The 18,250-nt window shown below is 47.9% G+C and overlaps 1 protein-coding gene across 2 annotated transcripts in view; it reads right to left on the bottom strand.

Annotated features, from left to right (window-relative positions):
• Positions 1 to 15,282, bottom strand: part of TFAP4 (transcription factor AP-4) — a 45,220-nt gene extending 29,938 nt beyond the window's left edge. Inside the window, exon 1 of one of the 2 annotated variants that reach the window (XM_086941390.1) lies at positions 14,966 to 15,282. In XM_086941390.1, coding sequence (XP_086797516.1) covers positions 14,966 to 15,054 — 89 coding nt within the window. In that variant the 5' untranslated portion in view covers positions 15,055 to 15,282. The remainder of the gene's footprint in view (positions 1 to 14,965) is intronic. The other variant, XM_086941391.1, reaches the window with a different exon arrangement.
• Positions 15,283 to 18,250: the final 2,968 nt, after the last annotated feature.

Raw genomic sequence — 18,250 nt, forward strand, 5'->3', positions numbered from 1 at the left:
CATAGGAGCTAAACTATACTTAAGGTATCAGTGTTACCCCACTTGTACTGCAGAGGATGGCTACCTGCCCTAAGCCATCTTCAACTAGTCTCCTTGTCTGGAAGAGTGAGTCAGCTTATCAATTCCAGGGGGGGATCACATAGTCCAGATACTTGATACTGGATATCTGACAGCCCTGAAAGATCTGAACTTTTGCTCACTGTGTTACTCAGATATTTACAGCATTTTAGAGACGAAATTTTGGTGCTAACAGACCTAACCAGAATGCAAATCTGTCCTTGCCACAACTCCGAGGATTTAGTTCAGCTCCACATGCGCCAAGATAAATTGGCCCAAACTGGAGCTTCAAAAAAAATAAAAAGTTCATGTAGTATTCTAAATTGAGCTAAACAGCCTGATCAAACTACGTTTCTCATGTCAATGAATCCTGACAGCCACACATAAAAAGGGTATTAGAAATATAAGTTTATTATATTCATCAAAAGAGTACTAAAAAAACCAACAAAAAAAAATAAAACTTCCATGATCTGCACAAGTATTGACAGACCGGTAAATAAAGATTCTACAGATAATAGCCACCTCCCTTCTCTACCCAAATAACTGAATAACACATCCACTACTCAAATTACTTTATATTTTACTATACTAAACTAATTTTCAACACTAATCCTTTATGGGTTCCAGAGTGGCATGCTACTCGCCAGAAAAGCGCTTCAACACCCATCAGGGGTAACAAAGAGCCATATGAATGCAACCCTTTCTTCCCCTTTTATCTCTCCGCTATCCTTCTCACTCCAAATAATCGGACTAAATATCCACCACTGAAATTACTTCATATTTCACCATATTAATTCACCACTAATCCTTTATGGGCTTGCTGAATAGCGTGCGCCAACGAGCGCTATATAAATGCAAACCTTTTTCCTTCTGCTATCATTCCAAATCCAAATAACTGACAGACTGACTAACCTATCCAACACTTAAAATGTACTTGCATGTTTCATTATACTAATTCAACACTAATCCTCTATGGGTCCTGGAGTAGCATGCTACTCGCCGAAAAAGCGGTTGGACGCCTCGTCAGGGGTAGTAAGCGCCATATAAATTTAATTACAATACAATACATCACAGGTGTCCCCAGTGAACAAACACACATGGGCCCTTTTCTACCCAAAACTAATCATCAATAACTTATCAAAGTAATTGAGACTGTGTTTGGGTCAAAACGTCCACGTCTCACAAATAAACTAATGAACCCAAGTTTAATGTGCAGCGGGTGGGGGCAGAACAGTTCATGGATTACAGTGGACACTGGTGTGAGAAGTTGGCCTAGCCTAGCCTAGCATATGATGTCCACTATTCTACTGGGCACCTTGCACCAGTCCAAACGACCCTTATTGATGATAGGTTTAACCACATCGCTGCTGTGGTTATTTTTCCCCTGTGCTGGAAATTGCCATTTTGCTGGTGTCATGACGAGCTCAGCTCGTCATCAGCACAGCTCAACTGTGCCTCATGACGAGCACAGCTCGTCATGAGCATGGAAGGGGTTAAAGTCAACCTTTATAGAAAGCTATCCTAGTGGTAGCTGTGGAGAGCAGCCTTCAGGCTAAGACTTGGAGGCGAGTTAAACTAGTTGTTTTACCAATTATAATCTCTTGAATTATCAAATGAAAGCACACCACACAAGTTATATATCAAATATATATGTATTTATTCAACAAACCACCCCTCTGGACTCCCTATGAGGTCAGAGGTAAAAGTACAATACAAGGAACTTAATTATCATACGATAAGTTGCACAGTATACGTTATGCCCTAGGGGCCTCACAAACCATATTCTAAAATAGTGGTACAAGAACCCTGTGAGGGTTAGAAAGCAGGCCTAGGGCCTGTAGAACCACTAGGGCTACCAGGAACCACCTAAGGTAGGGACACAGGAGGTCCACAGGGGACGCGTGCAGTGTCTAAACCAGGGGTCTCTAACCTTTTCTGTATTGAGAGCTACTCCTGTTCAATAAAACACAATAACAGCTACTAATATTATTATTGCAGTATAATTTCAATTTCTTTATTTGTATATTAATTCAATCAAGCAAAATATTTCTAATTTAATAAGCTGGGCTGCACACAGGTGAGCTACTCAGTTAGATCACGAGCTACTGGTTGGAGACCCCTGGTCTAAACATAGCCGTGGATCACCATTGACTTTCTATGGAGAACGAACAAGTTACAATTTTAAAGATTAAGGGCACTGAGAGGTGAACTACGATGGAACCCTTTTAGACTAGGACACTTCGAGAGTCAAGACACACGGGAGCACTGGAGTACTTGTGTTACATCACCCAGGGAAGCCGGGTGCATAGGTGACTTTTGGTGTCAGGTTTCGTGGTCTATTCCTATGGAGAACTGCAAAGAAATGCTGCAGGCGACCAGAGGAAAAGTGTCCGGGTGGATTAAAGGGTGATTGGAGATGTGAAGAACCTGAAAGCAGAGGGGACAGTGTCTGGGTCACTAGCCAGTGACCAGGAGGACAAGGAGAAGATGCCAACCAAAGTCAGGTGTTTGCAGGTGAAAGAGGTGAAACAGGACTCTTCAGCCACGGGGACCAGGAGGCGTCGAAGACAACCAGGAGCTGGAAACGAGCCGTCCCACGAAGGATGTCGAGTGCTGCAGCGTCAGAATCCTGATTGAACCCAACAAGCCTAGGCAACAGCATACAAGCAAGATGTTGAGATTGGCTTCGGTTCCAACCGGCAAGATCTGGGGGTCTCCTCCTTTGGAGGGGAGTCAGGGCACGTCTGGAGCAACCAGGAAAGCTCAAGAAATCAAGGATTGCCCTTCGTGGGGGCTCACTAGCCAACAGACTAGGACCTGCGAAGGGGCCTCCAGCTGCAGTGAAGAAAGGGGACTCACGGGTCACTCGTGGAGTGCTGGCCTCTGTACTTCGGTGCAAAAGGTGCTGGGGCTTCAAATACCCCAATGCACAACTTCAGGATACCTCAGGAAGTAGGTGCACAAATGCAGGATGTCCAGGAGTTCCGGTCCCACGTCTCTCGTGTCAGCTACGGGTTTCAGATTTGGTGGGATCTCGGGTCAGCTTAAGAGATGTCTGGAAGTTTGTCGCAGATTCTTCAGGATCCGGCGGGAGCCTCGAAAATACAGACCAGCAAAGATTAGTTTGTTGCCCGTTTGAATAGGGTGGTCACTCCTTGACCACAAGGGAGATTTCTTCCAGTCAATATGGAATGTCGATGGTCCAAGATAGGTTGCAGAGTTTTGTTCAGGGTAATCTAAAGTCCTAGTGACTGGGATCCTATTCTTACAGCAAGTTTAGGTATTGGACTAACTCCAAGCTCCCTCCTATGGGTGGACCTGGGGAGGGGGTGGTTACACACCTTCCCCTTTGCCCAGTTTCGCGCCAGAGCTGGGGCCAAGTGCCCCAGCAACCGGTTTGAACTGGGAAATGCATGGAACACCTTTTGTGCCCCAGGCAGTGTCTGAAAAGCTTTCACTGAATGCAACCACCTTGCCCCAATACACTAAAGCCTGTCTGGGGAGGTGCTAGCACCTCGCTGGACAGGAAACCCATTGTCCAGGCCTCCCCTGCCGGAGTTTCGTCCAGCAGCAGGAGGGCAGACTTGTGTCTGTGGCAGCAGCATCCATTTTGTGATGCTAGGACTCTGTTTAACTTTAATGGGGTTTATCAGTATGTACATGTCTTCTCCCTCTAGAAGGGTGGAATGCTAACCACACCGCCAGAAGTGGTGGGGTGAGGGGGTAGTATTCCAAAGTGTTTGACACCTTACACGACATGTTTTGATAAAGCCCAAGTTAGCATTAACCACAAAGATTTTAAATGCACTTAAGAGTATATGGTGTGGCTATATCATAGAACAGCTTTAAGGAGATGGTTCTGAAAGCTGGAGAAGGGCTCAGCTCATGCTAGGGCACCCTCTCACACAAAACCAAGCGCTCTGCCTTCAGGATTGTCAAGGCCTGCCATAGGAGTGACATAGGTTACTATGTGTCTATATGTAAAGGTAGATATAGGTATACTATAGCCAAGTAAGGGGTGCTCACACCACCTTACCCAGGCTGCAAGTGCAGTCCTATGGTGTCAGTTTGGAAGGCTAACCAGGGGTGGCACAATACATGTTCAGCCCCTGGTAGGCCTCTGGGGTACCTATGCCCTGGGTACCTAAGGTATATACAGGGACTCACAAAGGAGACCCAGTAGCCAATCTGGTATGTACCTCAAGTACATGGAGTCCATTTTATCGAGAAAGCAGATAGACGGGGGCCCTGAATAGCAGGGTCCCAGTCCAACTAAGTCGAAAACCAGCAAGACAGCAGGGAAAAAGTGGGGGTAACCATGCAGCAAGATTCCACCTTCCTACAACTAGCAACCACATTTTGCTCATGCTTTGCTGAACCCTGTTGGGGCATTACTAGACTATTTGCCTCACCATCTGCCCATGCCACCTTAGGCAAGATGGTGCTCTAATTCACATGAAGCACTATCTTGCAAAATGTGGCCCACAAAACAAAAACCACAACAGTAGCTTATGTAGCACCAATGGGTGATAATGATGTTTTTAATAGAATTCATTTTTATTGTTCCAATTTGGATGTGATTTGCAATAATTAATTGTCGTGTATTAACTGTAACACCTATACATCTGACCATGTTTCAACCTGTGCTTTTATGGTATTTTTTTTACCGAAATAAGATTTTATGATGAGGATGATCCACTGTGTCGTTGCACTAAAAGAATGTATTCAAAGTTCTGTTGTCATCATACCTTCACTTCAAGCAATCGATCATGTGTTGGTGGTCCTTTTAAGCACTACTCACCTACTGCGGGAATAAACAGCAAACCACTAATGTAGTTTAGATGTTTACATGTGCTCCTAGAGAAACTGTGGTTTTAAACAGGTGTGTGGTTTTATTCCTCTTTTAGAGGGTTGATCTCCAGATCCCCACAAGACGCAGTACATAAGGGTTTAATGGCGATGTACACAGTGATAGTGCAGTAAATTAAGCATTCCCCGGTAAGAGTTGTAAACCTGGTATGGTTGTTTCGGATTTCCAAGAACCATTTAGAGAGTACAGTTATTAGAAAAAAAAATCTGATGTGCTCCAAAACGGTTATGTAGGAATGTACATATATTGTTATAAAAGATTGATTCGACCACTACCTCTGCTTCCAACACGCCTCTAACTACCCCGTCCCAAACAGTCTTGCCACATTGTTTGTTCACAGAGACTGTGTACTGTGGTTGAGCGACTGTGCTACTTCTGGAGCTGCTAACTCCCAGGGCACTCCCTACTTTTCCAAAATAACACGCGCAGCACACACTTTCGCTTACTACAGACAGGTGTTTAACGAATTGAAACACGCCCGCACCCTGCAAACAATGACTGGCGGAGGTGAATGAACCGCCAGGTGCAGCCAGCGCTGGCACACAACACCTGCACAGGGTGCCGAGGTGGGGAGGACGTACAGCCCGGATACTCTGCCCTACCCATCTATAGGTCGGTGTATACCGCTCCAAATAAAAATCACTTCCTCGTAAAGCCCAGGAAAAAACGCGTGGGCTCACCCACTCGCCGTTCAAAAGTTGCATACCTACGTCTGACAATTTTGCAGCCAATGTAAGGAAGAAACTATACACTTCTTCAGCGTTATCCACTTCAGAAAGCTTTGCCGGACAGGATAAGGGAGGCACTGCAGGAAGACACTTCGATAACTTGTGTGCCCTCTGGGTCACAGTGCAGCAGCTTGCCAGGCCGACGTGCTACCTGAAGAAGCTGACCATTCAAGGGCGTGACCAGCTCGCTCTCCGATGGTACAAGGCAGTTGCACAGCCTGGCCTGCTGAAGCAAACACACTTGTATGTGAACAGCACTTTTGCCCCAAGGGCCGTGTACGATGATGGTGTGCCCAATAAGGGGGCTTTGGGGGCATCCGGCCATAAGGAGGTCTGCCCCCTGGGTATTTTTGGGAAGTAGATCAATCAGACGACTGTTCAGGGTTTGGGCAACTTAGTAGCCAAGAGACATATATATAGGGCCATTTAAGGTACCAGCCACCATTTTTGTATGGTGACACGGTGGCTAGTACCTAGATTTGTTGACCCTCCCCACTGATCCTGTCCTTAGGCTTTGGCAGGAGCAGCTCCTCCGCTAAGGCAGAGGAGCAGTGCCCCACTGCTTTAAAGCAGTGCAAAGTAAAAATACAATGGTAATAACGGAACGTCTGTTATTTTATTTTTGGTACTGCAGTGAAGCGAGGGTCAGGGCGGGCTCCCCAGATGTCCAGGCAGGAGGAGGAATGGTGGCTACACCGTAGGCGAGCATAACATTTTGGCCGGCCAAACCACCATGTGCATATTTTCCACAGGCTGTATTATACAACCTTAGTGGAGAACATGCCCAGCCTCCCAGTCCCAGTCTGAGCACTGCGGCGTTGTGATTGGTCAGGCGAGTCTGGGAGCTTCCTGCTCAGAGGAGACGATCACCTGGTAGGTTTACTTTTCTTTCCCTATTATTTTTTTCCAACGTGCCCCCCCTACCCCTGATCCCTACCCTACCAGCCGCCACTGGGTTTAGGCCCTCATCTCTGTTTCTTTAATTTGCAAGTTGGTGCGATTTGGTAGAATACAGGTATGCAGGGGGCTATGCTGGTAAGTTTGCCGCTTGAAGCAGGTGCACAAGCGATTGGCAGAGACACCTGCCATTTTTTTTTTTAACAAAAGTGTATTGTTGTCAGCTGCAGTTCAGGCTGAAAGGGGATGGGTGAGCACGTTCACGCCTGGGCGAGCCAGGTAGTTTAAGGTTCTGTGGGAAGTTTAATGGGTTAACAGATAAATGCAGGTAGGAAAGAGGGATGGGATTTTAGGGGGCTCATCCGCATTTCACCAGCCCTGGAGTACATACACAATTGATGCATTAAGCGGTTATGAAGGGGGGAGGAATATCTCTGGGTGACTGGTACCGTAACATAGGTGAGTAACTTTGTTTAGTGAGGTTGTAGTTGTGTAAGGCGAAGGCTAAGTTTGTTATATGTGATGTGCGCCCGTTTTAATAAAGCAACATTTTTCACTCAAGTCTGGCATCCGTGGTCTGTGCTGCTCCCCTCTTCCCCCAAATAAACGCTTTGAAAAGTGAAACAGTTTTCATGTTTTACATTAAAAAAAAGTCAGCTGTTTCTTATTTGGTTTCAATGAACTTCACCACTGTAATGCCTATTACGGACTAAAACATACCTCCGATCTGATGTGAAAGCTTGCACGGCAGATACTCGCTGGTTGCCAAAGGGTTTATATAAGCTTCAGCCCCAGCTGCGAATATAGCACGTAAATTAGTGGGGGCGACGCCACGCTACTTTGAAACCCCCAGGACTTGCAATGGGGGAGGAAGAGAAACTCACGTTCTATGTAGTATGGAGTCTGTCACAAGGAATGCCTTGCAACTATTTGTTTTTGACCTCACACCGTGGTAAACGGTAATTTACATATGCAATGTGCTGTTGTCGTGCAATGCACCCTGCAAGGGGGAGAGAATGCATACTTCCACAACTACACTACATTTTTTACGATATTGACAATGTTTTCATGGCTTGGTATACCAATCACTCAAATGATTTGCACTGGCCCCACTCCCATTCTCTAACACCTTTGGATGCATGCGTTCAAACACATTATGGGTATCCGCCAATTACATGCTGAACTTTTTCCAGTCCAGCTTTCATCAATGCCAAAAACAAGACCCTCCCACATTTGCCCATTACAAGCACCGCACACCCAGGTTCCCCTTATCTGACCACACTATGCATCTTATCAGCGATTCATACTAACATTTAACCCTGCAGAAGCTGCCTCAAGTAGTCTAACATGCAAAATCTTATCACACGCCACACCAACTCCCTCCACATTTCCTGGTTCATTCTTGGTTATTCTTATCTACAACTTCCCTGAAAAACAACCCCCATTTGCTTCTAACGGGATGACAGTCTGATATCGCTCTCTGTGCCTTCATTTACAGCCCATTTCCAATCGGTAATAGAAAGTCAAACGTTCTTATCCCCAAATCTACAGAAACTGTGAGCCCTTTGCCTACATGGTCCCAACAGCCATGTTCCACCGGAAAAAGAGTACCCTGGCCCAGCCTGAAATATCAGCATGCAGTTCGGATCCACCACTGCCAGTCAAACAGCAAAATAATCAACACTCCGTAGCACATGCTCCAGAACAAGACTGAGTAAGCTTTACTAAACCAACAGCTAGCTCATGTGACTGACACAGCATTGCCTTCTTTTCAGTAGTCTCAAAAACATGTGTGCAAGTCTTTCATTGGAATGCCCCGCTAGGTCACCACCTCACATTGCAAGATCAGCACAACCGCAAGGCCCAACGCTCCTTAACCCATGAAGAAAAACACCATACCTGCCATTGCGCTAGCCTATCACCAACCAGCTACGAGTTCAATGTAGTCTGCTTTCTAAACGGCGATTGAATGTTCGTTTCATGTCCCATCTGCGGCCAATAACTATCCATTGGTAGTGCAATCATGTACAACAAGCTCTTTGCAAGCTCCATTTGCAAACAGTCTTTCATAACTGCTCCCCAAATGCTTTGCAACTTCTTGTACGAAGATGGCTGCATGAAGCCCATTCCTTTGACTTGCAACTCTGCTACTGCTGTGTTGACTTCAGAGTATACCCTGTATTTGATGCACACCTAACCCCCCACTCCCCAACAAGTTTAGCTTCCTTTGCTTCTGGGCACTTCCAAGGACTATTTTCAGAACGAGTTTGAGGATATCATACAGAGCAATCCAAAAACCGGTTAGGTACATCCCCTCAAGCACAGCTGCTTTTAAAAACACATTTCTCCAACACCTATACATAGGCACGGCTACACTTTGGCTGCAGTACAGTTTGACAATATCTGTCATACAATACATAACACCGACACACTTCCCACCTAGGCCACATTGTTGTTGTATACTTCCACAACGGAACACAGGGCAGTAGGTTCCTCTGCACCATGGGAATGTACACGAACAGTATGCACTTTATTAACTCCTTGCACATGCACTCTATATAAAACAAGCATTAGAAATGCAATAGGTCTCGCAGCATTAGAGTTAGTGCTTTTAGAATTGTTTATGGGTTTTTTTGTAAATCTTTAGCATGAGGTTGAGGGTGAGTGAGGGTGAGTGAGGGGTTGAGGGTGAGGGTGAGTGAGGGTGAGTGAGGGGTTGAGGGTGAGTGAGGGGTTGAGGGTGAGTGAGGGTGAGTGAGGGGTTGAGGGTGAGTGAGGGGTTGAGGGTGAGTGAGGGGTTGAGGGTGAGTGAGGGTGAGTGAGGGGTTGAGGGTGGGTGAGGGTGAGGGGTTGAGGGTGGGTGAGGGGTTGAGGGTGGGTGAGGGGTTGAGGGTGAGTGAGGGTGAGGGTGAGTGAGGGTGAGTGAGGGGTTGAGGGTGAGGGTGAGAGGGTGAGGGTGAGTGAGGGGTTGAGGGTGAGTGAGGGTGAGTGAGGGGTTGAGGGTGAGTGAGGGTGAGTGAGGGGTTGAGGGTGGGTGAGGAGTTGAGGGTGAGTGAGGGTGAGTGAGGGGTTGAGGGTGAGTGAGGGTGAGTGAGGGGTTGAGGGTGAGTGAGGGTGAGGGGTTGAGGGTGGGTGAGGGGTTGAGGGTGGGTGAGGGTGAGGGGTTGAGGGTGAGTGAGGGTGAGTGAGGGTGAGTGAGGGTGAGTGAGGGTGAGTGAGGGTGAGTGAGGGTGAGTGAGGGTGAGTGAGGGTGAGTGAGGGGTTGAGGGTGAGTGAGGGGTTGAGGGTGAGTGAGGGTGAGTGAGGGGTTGAGGGTGAGTGAGGGTGAGTGAGGGGTTGAGGGTGAGTGAGGGGTTGAGGGTGAGTGAGGGTGAGGGGTTGAGGGTGGGTGAGGGGTTGAGGGTGGGTGAGGGTGAGGGGTTGAGGGTGAGTGAGTGTGAGTGAGTGTGAGTGAGTGTGAGTGAGGGTGAGTGAGGGTGAGTGAGGGTGAGTGAGGGTGAGTGAGGGTGAGTGAGGGTGAGTGAGGGTGAGTGAGGGTGAGTGAGGGGTTGAGGGTCAGTGAGGGTGAGTGAGGGGTTGAGGGTGAGTGAGGGTGAGTGAGGGGTTGAGGGTGAGTGAGGGTGAGTGAGGGGTTGAGGGTGAGTGAGGGGTTGAGGGTGAGTGAGGGTGAGGGGTTGAGGGTGGGTGAGGGGTTGAGGGTGGGTGAGGGGTTGAGGGTGAGTGAGGGTGAGTGAGGGGTTGAGGGTGAGTGAGGGTGAGTGAGGGGTTGAGGGTGAGTGAGGGTGAGTGAGGGGTTGAGGGTGAGTGAGGGTGAGTGAGGGGTTGAGGGTGAGTGAGGGGTTGAGGGTGAGTGAGGGGTTGAGGGTGAGTGAGGGGTTGAGGGTGGGTGAGGGGTTGAGGGTGGGTGAGGGGTTGAGGGTGGGTGAGGGTGAGGGGTTGAGGGTGAGTGAGGGGTTGAGGGGGAGGGTGAGTGAGGGTGAGTGAGGGGTTGAGGGTGAGTGAGGGGTTGAGGGTGAGTGAGGGGTTGAGGGTGAGTGAGGGTGAGTGAGGGGTTGAGGGTGAGTGAGGGGTTGAGGGTGAGTGAGGGGTTGAGGGTGGGTGAGGGGTTGAGGGTGGGTGAGGGGTTGAGGGTGGGTGAGGGGTTGAGGGTGGGTGAGGGTGAGGGGTTGAGGGTGAGTGAGGGTGAGTGAGGGTGAGTGAGGGTGAGTGAGGGGTTGAGGGTGAGGGTGAGTGAGGGTGAGGGATTGAGGGTGAGGGGTTGAGGTTCTGTCATCAGACTTTGACCCAGAGCAGGAGTCAGAAATGCAGAAAACAAAGAAAGCAAAAATGGCAAACCCTGCACGATTGAGATCGTCACAGGAGTGGAAGGAAGAGGCGTGAGGTAGAATCCAGAGTAAGCAGCCTTGGTATTAAGCAGCGATCTCTTAAGAAAAACTTTTGGAGTTACACTTTCAATTTGTATAATCGAATTAAGCACTGGGGTTAGATAGATGTGTGTGTGGGCCGAAGGGCGTTATGTTGCGATGGCCTTGCATGACGTGCAGATAAATCAGTTGTGTTTAATCATCTGTGGGCTGTCTGACGTGTTCTGGCGTTTGTTTGATGTTGGGCTGCTGATGTGTCACATGGGCGGGCAGGCCAGTGTCTCACAGTGGATTCTGCTTGTATATCCGGGTTTTCCTTTGTGTTGTTGGGGGTGGCTTTACATGGCACTGGGAGGTGTTTGCATTGAGCGGCTGCCTGGACGGACAAAAGGTGGTGCTTAGCGGGACAACGAATGCTGCCTTCTCTTTTGTTTTGGTGCTGTCATGTATGATGGGGTCCGCCTGAAATGACGTTGTTAGGGACGTGTGTACAGCATCGGTGAATCGACTACCATGGTTGAAGATCTGGAAGGCTTTCCTTCTCTGACGCTGGTTCTGGTCTCTGTGGCGGCTCCCTGTCCCTCGGAGCGAAACAAACAAGGCATCTTTGTGCTTTTTCCCTTGACCCAGTAAGCGCAGCACGGCTTATTATGGCGGACTTAAATGGCGCTCTGGATTGAGGTATTGAGAGCAGAGGGGGAGGGGCGGGGGGACCTTATGCAAGATCCGGATTCGTTGTAGGTGCAATTGGCGTTGGAAGCAGAAAGGAAAGATTGTTGATGCCTTCTGGTTAAGGGCCCCATCAGGATGTGTTTGGGTGGTGAACATGGAGGAAGTGCCGCCCGAGCATGAATACGTGTTACTGGGTATTCTGTTTACCACTGTGCCATGCCGTTCTGAATCTGTCCCTAATCTGTCGTCAAATGTTCTAACAGGGGGTTATACTGGGGGTTGAATAACAAGACGGACGGACGGAAGAGAGGGGAGGGGGGAGGAGAAATGCGACACGGAGGGAAGGGGAGGGGGCGGAGCGGGGAGGGGGCGGAGAGGGGAGAGGTGCGGGGAGGAGAAATGCGACACGGAAATGCAGAAAACAAAGAAAGCAACAAGAAGCACAGTCATGCTCTTGGAGTGGGTTGGGGGAGGGGAGACAGCCTCTCCCGGTCGCACACAGGCTCTCACCATAAGGCCATTAATCTACCCCTGTGTATTGATGCATCAGCTGCAATGAACTGTGTAAAACTTCCAGATCTTGGCAGGGTTGGCTGAGAACTTCAGCGTTTCGTTGCTGATGGGGGTGCTCGGTCTTTTAGATGGACGACAGCAGAATAGGTATCTATCTCTGATCACACACACCAAGCCGTAAAATAGTCAAACATATATGCGAAATATTAACTGCAGCAGTATTCTTGAAATAAGAGCCTGTGGCTGAATCATCGAAAGCGGGACTTGAATGTACCTAGCCAGACAGCGCTTCAAGATCATAATAATGGTAATATAGCGCTATAGTATTCTCAAGTAACATAACACCACTGAGAAGCAGATTCAGGTTGTGCAAAGCAAGCATACTACATCTGGGAAAACAAGCACAGCCTAGAGCTGTGATCTGCTGGACTCACATGACAAATATCTGCAGACAGACACAAACGCACCACATAAGAGGAAAGTAAACGCAAAGGCAGCATCGAGACAGTGAGCTTGAGGGAGAGATTTGATACAGCTTTAACGGTTAGAACCATGATCACGGTATTTCCCACGTCCTGTGAGTGCAATTAATCCAGTATGGCTTTCTATGCAATCTCCTACATTTCCTATTCCAATTAAAACTGTTTGAATCAAAGTATCAGACACACATAAACAGCAGAACCGGATGGACTTACGCCATGCAAGAAAAGCGTCAGTCTTGCTGTAGGCTGCGACACGGCGGGAAGGGGAGGGGGCGGAGCGGGTGAGCTGCGCGAGGGACGCAAACCGCGTGGAGTGTTACCGGGGGAGGGGGGGGTGGGCTTGGAGGACGGAGGGTTAGCCTTATTGTTAGGAAAGACGAGTGATGTGACCGTTGCGGCGATGTTACACAGAAGGAAAGTTAGACGGAAGGAAGAGAGGGGAGGGGGAGGAGGTTACACGGAAGGAAGTTAGACGGAAGGAAGAGAGGGGAGGGGGAGGAGAAATGCGACACGGCGGGAAGGGGAGGGGGCGGAACGGGGGCGGAGAGGGGAGAGAGAGAGTAGGCAAGGGTAAACAAACACGGACGTGCACGCGCCCGTGACTTTTAAGGTCAATGCGCATGCGCATAAGCTTAATGCGCATGCGCATTGACCTTAAAAGTCACGGGCACTGCAAGGAATCGCCACGATTCCTTGCAGTTAGATAAAGAGTGGATGAGCCCCTATAGTCTCGCTTGCTCGATGCGCATGCGCATCGACAGGCGAGACCTAAAAACAGGGGGGTGGATCTCAAAGCTTAACGAGGCTCCTCTGGTCCTAAGTCAACGGAAGATAGAAGTGAGTTTTCGACGAAAGAAAACATTTTTTATCCCAGAAACTTCCTCCTCAGAAATGCAAAACTATACATGTCCATAAAAACACATACTTTAAAATAGTAATCTCAATAAGTCACCGACTAAAGTAATTCAGTGAGCAAGCAATCAAAATGTAGATAGATATTTGACGTTCAAATAAAGCCTATATCTGAGAAGTCACAAGAGTATGATTCGGTTTGGCTTGTAATGAACTGAGAGATTAGTCTCGATGGGGAAAGTGCAAACTTTTGAATGATCTTCACGTATCTATGCTACATCGCCGACTACTGGGGGTGAGATAAAAATTCAACACTTGGGCATAAAATAATGTCTTCCAAATGGATCGGGGCTTCATCAACTCCTTGGGAAATATTCCCCTGAAATATTATTTTTCTCAACGTTGTGCCCCATAGGAGGTGTGGGATACAGGATCTCTAATTATCTAATGTATGGAGCCATGTCCTGTGTGATCTGCTCGCAAGAAGCGTGCACAACCCACTGCCATGTGCTTGAAACAGGAGGAACTCGGTGAGACCACATGTGTAGCCGGTGAACTGACATGGTGGTACACATTAAACTCCGATCAGGGACGTGAGGGGCGGAGAGACCCTAAGTGAGAGGCTCGATTCATTGCAATCCGCATGAAGGGAGGGAGTATACGGGAATCACAAGAGGTATGCTTCGCCCTCTTCCCGGCAGCAGTTTGCAGCACGCCGCTTTGTGAGCTGTGGAAAGCATGGCCGCAGCTGGCCTACACTTCCCAGAATCCGCCAGGTGGAACTACAATCCCCGACAGCCAGCCGGACTCCCAGGAGGCTGCAGAGTCACGGCAAGGCCCAGCTGGGAACACACCCCCTTGCACAAAAAACAGAAAGCACCCTTTTAAACTGGCGCCCACCCAAAGAAACATACCCGCAACCCTCACGCGCGATACCTCATCCACATGAGGTCACCGCCGCAAGCGAAAATCGTTCGTAAAGAGAAAAAGTCAAATAAAAACAAAATATTTTAAGAAATAAAAGAAGGAAGTGGGGCAGCGGCAGTTGGACCCCAAGGCAGGGTAAATCCAAGCATACTACCCACCTCGGATCCCTCCACCAGCACCCCCATGTCCCCCGTGCGGGGTTTTGCAAGAACAGGAGAGGGGGCGGGGTGCGCTGCAGCAGCAAAAAGCATGGCCGGGCTGCAGGAACCGTAGCACGTGGGTCTGTTTGCAGACGGCGCCCTTCGGGGTGGCGGCGCAGCAGAGGCGGGAGCTGCGGCGCTCCACGAGGCCTGACCGCCGGGGCCGCCTTCCATCCCGCCCCAGCCAGGGGGGGCGGGCTGCGCGGACGGCGCTCGCGCCGCCGGATGGAACGCAGCGGACAATGCCTCGTGGAACGGCGAGCCACCTGCAGCTCGCGCCCAGCACCTCTGCGGAGGGCGCCCCGCGTGCTCAGCCGGGACACGTGCACAGCAGGGAGACGCCGCCGCGGCGGGCAGGCAAGGGTGAGCTTGTAAGCGGGGATAGGGGAGGAGAGTCTCGCACCTGCACAGGCCGCCGATGACCTCCTTCTCCGTCTTCCTGAAGTGCTGCAGCGAGGACACCTTTTGGGCTGGCACCATGAAGTACTCCATGCCTGGGAGGGCAGCAGCTGGCACCCCGGGGGGTCGGAGGGATGGAGCAGGGCGCGTGCTGGCCTTGCAGGGGGCGGCTACCCGGCTCTCCCTCTCTCTCTTTCCCTGTGTGTTTGCAGCTGATCAGATGTCTGCTTCAAGGCGGGAAACAGCTGGTGGAAGCCGCAGCACCGTCCGCCCCCTCCGCCGAGTAAGGCACTGCATGTAAACAAAGGACTATTTTTCATCAGAGGAGGGGGCTGGGCCGGAGGCAGGGTAAAGGTGGAAGCAGGGGGCTGAGCAGACCGCGTGAGGGAGTAGCTCGACAGGGGCGAAGCAGTGGAGCGTTTACGAAGAGGGCAGGGGGTTGTGTGAATGGGGGTGTGTGTACAACGGATAAATCCGCCACTATGAGTGAGGTGGCTCCATCAGCTGACTGGGAGGCGAGCAACAACGGGAGAGCAGAGTAGCAACGCACTGACCATGCTACAATAATAGGAAGAAGTGAAATTAAAGTGTCACGCTGCAACCGCAGCAGAGGAAAGTTTCGAATATGCTTGGGCAGAGGCAGCGTGGTGGAAGTGGAACGGTTGACGGTACATTAGCCGCTAGGGCAAAATGTACTCCGACGACGTAGGAACAAAAGCGGAGTTATGCGAGCTGAGTGTGTAGTGAACACGTTGGAAGAGTAGTGACAGCAAGCGAACTGGCAGCCCTGGAAAGTGGCCTGTTTAGCATCGAAATGCTGGTCCAGGTTTAAATTCGTATGAATATATGCACGTTTCTGTACAACACAAGAACCGTGCCATTTTGACTAAAAAAAGGTCAAATAATAGCTGGACTCCCAAAACTAAAGCCACTTGAAAATGCGCACTTATTTTTTATTAAACACATTTCATTGTTTTTACTAGTTTTATACCAATATTACTTCACTACGTTCAGTACTTTACATGTTTATACATTTCTTTACAGCTCGTTCAATAATCGCAAGTTCACACATTTTGATGAGGTTATCAGATCCCTCGCAAAGGGTTAACGAATAGTAATTTTAAATAGTTGAAACGAGCGTGTCGCTGGCATCACTACTTTAGCATTTAAGGCACATATATAGGTGACATAACAACAGTAAAAGCAAACTTTAACCACTGGAGAGACAATGCTACTTTTCCTTTTTTTTGTAGCACAATTCATTATTAAAACTTTTTCAAAATTACATATCAATATCATTGGTGCATACATTGACTATTGAATGATATAACGAAATAAAGATATATGATCACAAGAAATAAGGAAATATGTGTTCAAAAACAAAATCCTTAGTTTAAATCAGTTGACCATAAATAGATAAAATATATTCAAAGTCATCACAAATCAATAAAAGAAGCCCGTACATGGTTAAAATGAACCACATTTTCAGTTAGTTTATAGATCATTATCTCAAAATGAGCCACATGATCGAACATATCCTCAAGCCATGAGTGAAGAGGCGGAATAACTGTCCTCTTAAAACGTAAAATGTAAATTTTTGCTAAGCTAATAACAGTAGAGAACCATTTAAAAGCACGAGGGACATGTGCGGAAGTTTGGAAGTATTATGTTAAAGTGACCAACATTTTGAGAGGCAGACATTAATAAAAGAGTGTATCTTCAAATAATCTTCAATCTGAAGCCAAAATATACAAATGTTGAGACACTCAAAATATATGAACAATATCACAGTCCGAAGTCCCACATCGCCAACAGAGGGAATCAGGATTTAATTTAGCAGAATGTAACTTAGATGGTGACCAATGCAGTATATTGAAGTCATTTAATTTAAGATGAGAATTCCTAAGTCCTATGTTGCATTTAACTAAAATAGTATTCAACTCCTCATTCGTGAATTCTATACTCAAATGTTTGAACCACAAGGATCTTAAATGATACGAAGTTTCAAGAGAGAATGAAGAATCAATTAGAATGGCATATAGACTGGAAACTACCCTTGAAATGTTTACAAGTATAAATATAATGTGCAATTGGAGAGTGAGATGTTATATCAGAATTTTTTGCCATACTTAAAAGGATAGTTGAGTATCTGTTTAATTGTGACGAAGGTAAATCAAATTCTTGTAAACTCGAAAATAACTTGATGGAATGAGAAGGCGTGAGTGCATCGGGTATCTTATGTATTTTATGTTTATTCCAAAGAGGCCAATTGAGTTCAGTACTTATATATATGATGTCTACATTGTCCCATAGTGCAGCTTCATAATGAAGGCGAATATTAGTCTTCGTATGCTGGTGTGTTTTCTGCCATGCTAGTTGCGCAGAATGGATAATGAGATTAGTGGAGTTTGTAAACTTCAATCGTTTGGTATAATAGATTGCTAATTTCAATTCAGATTTGAAGATAGAATGTTCCAGTGTAACCCATAACAGTGTATTCCTAAGAGTTGGTAGCATATAAATAGAGTGTTGTGCTGGCCAATAAAATTCCAAATGAGGAAGACGCAAGCCCCCTTCTTCTGATGAGAAATTATTATTATTTTTTTTTATTATTATATTTCTTATATAGCGCCAGAATCGACCCCCGAAGGGGTATCTCCATGCTTGCCTTGGGAACCCGTCCTGGTTTTTCCCTGTGAGATAGCCCCTACAAGGCATCCCCAAGGTGAAAGCCAGGCATCCTGCCGCGGGGGGGCGTTGTGGAGATTAAGCAAGCTTAATGCCCAGAGTTGCAGAGTGTGAACCCATGATTAGGTCAGGCACCGAAGCGAGAATTATCGAGTCCATGGACATTTGAGCTCAAGACCCTGCCGCGTCGGGAATTGAACCCTGGTCCCGGGTCTGACCTCTGCTTCAGGGTCTGCCTGCTCTAACCAGTGAGCCACAATGTAATTGGATCCGCTTAAACAAGGTTTTTCACTGCCCCATACAAATGTAGAGATAATGAATGATACTACTTTAAAGAAAGAGCTCGAAAAGATCTCGGAATGGAAAGTGGAATAATTCTAAAAACATAATTACATTAGGGAGTTGTATTCATTTTTAGGTCTCGCTGAGCCAGCACATGCGCTCCTCTGCGAGACATTTAGTATCAGGATTTTCAAAGTGCTGCCACAGGCTTTTTTTGGTGGCCTAGCTCTTGCGGTCACGCCCACAGCCGCCATCTGCCTCCCTTCCAGTGCGATCACTTTCACTTTGTTTGTGCTGCTGCGCATGCGCGCCAATCACT

The sequence above is a fragment of the Lissotriton vulgaris genome, chromosome 10 (assembly GCF_964263255.1).
Source record: "Lissotriton vulgaris chromosome 10, aLisVul1.2, whole genome shotgun sequence".
Classification (NCBI taxonomy): Eukaryota; Metazoa; Chordata; class Amphibia; order Caudata; family Salamandridae; genus Lissotriton; species Lissotriton vulgaris.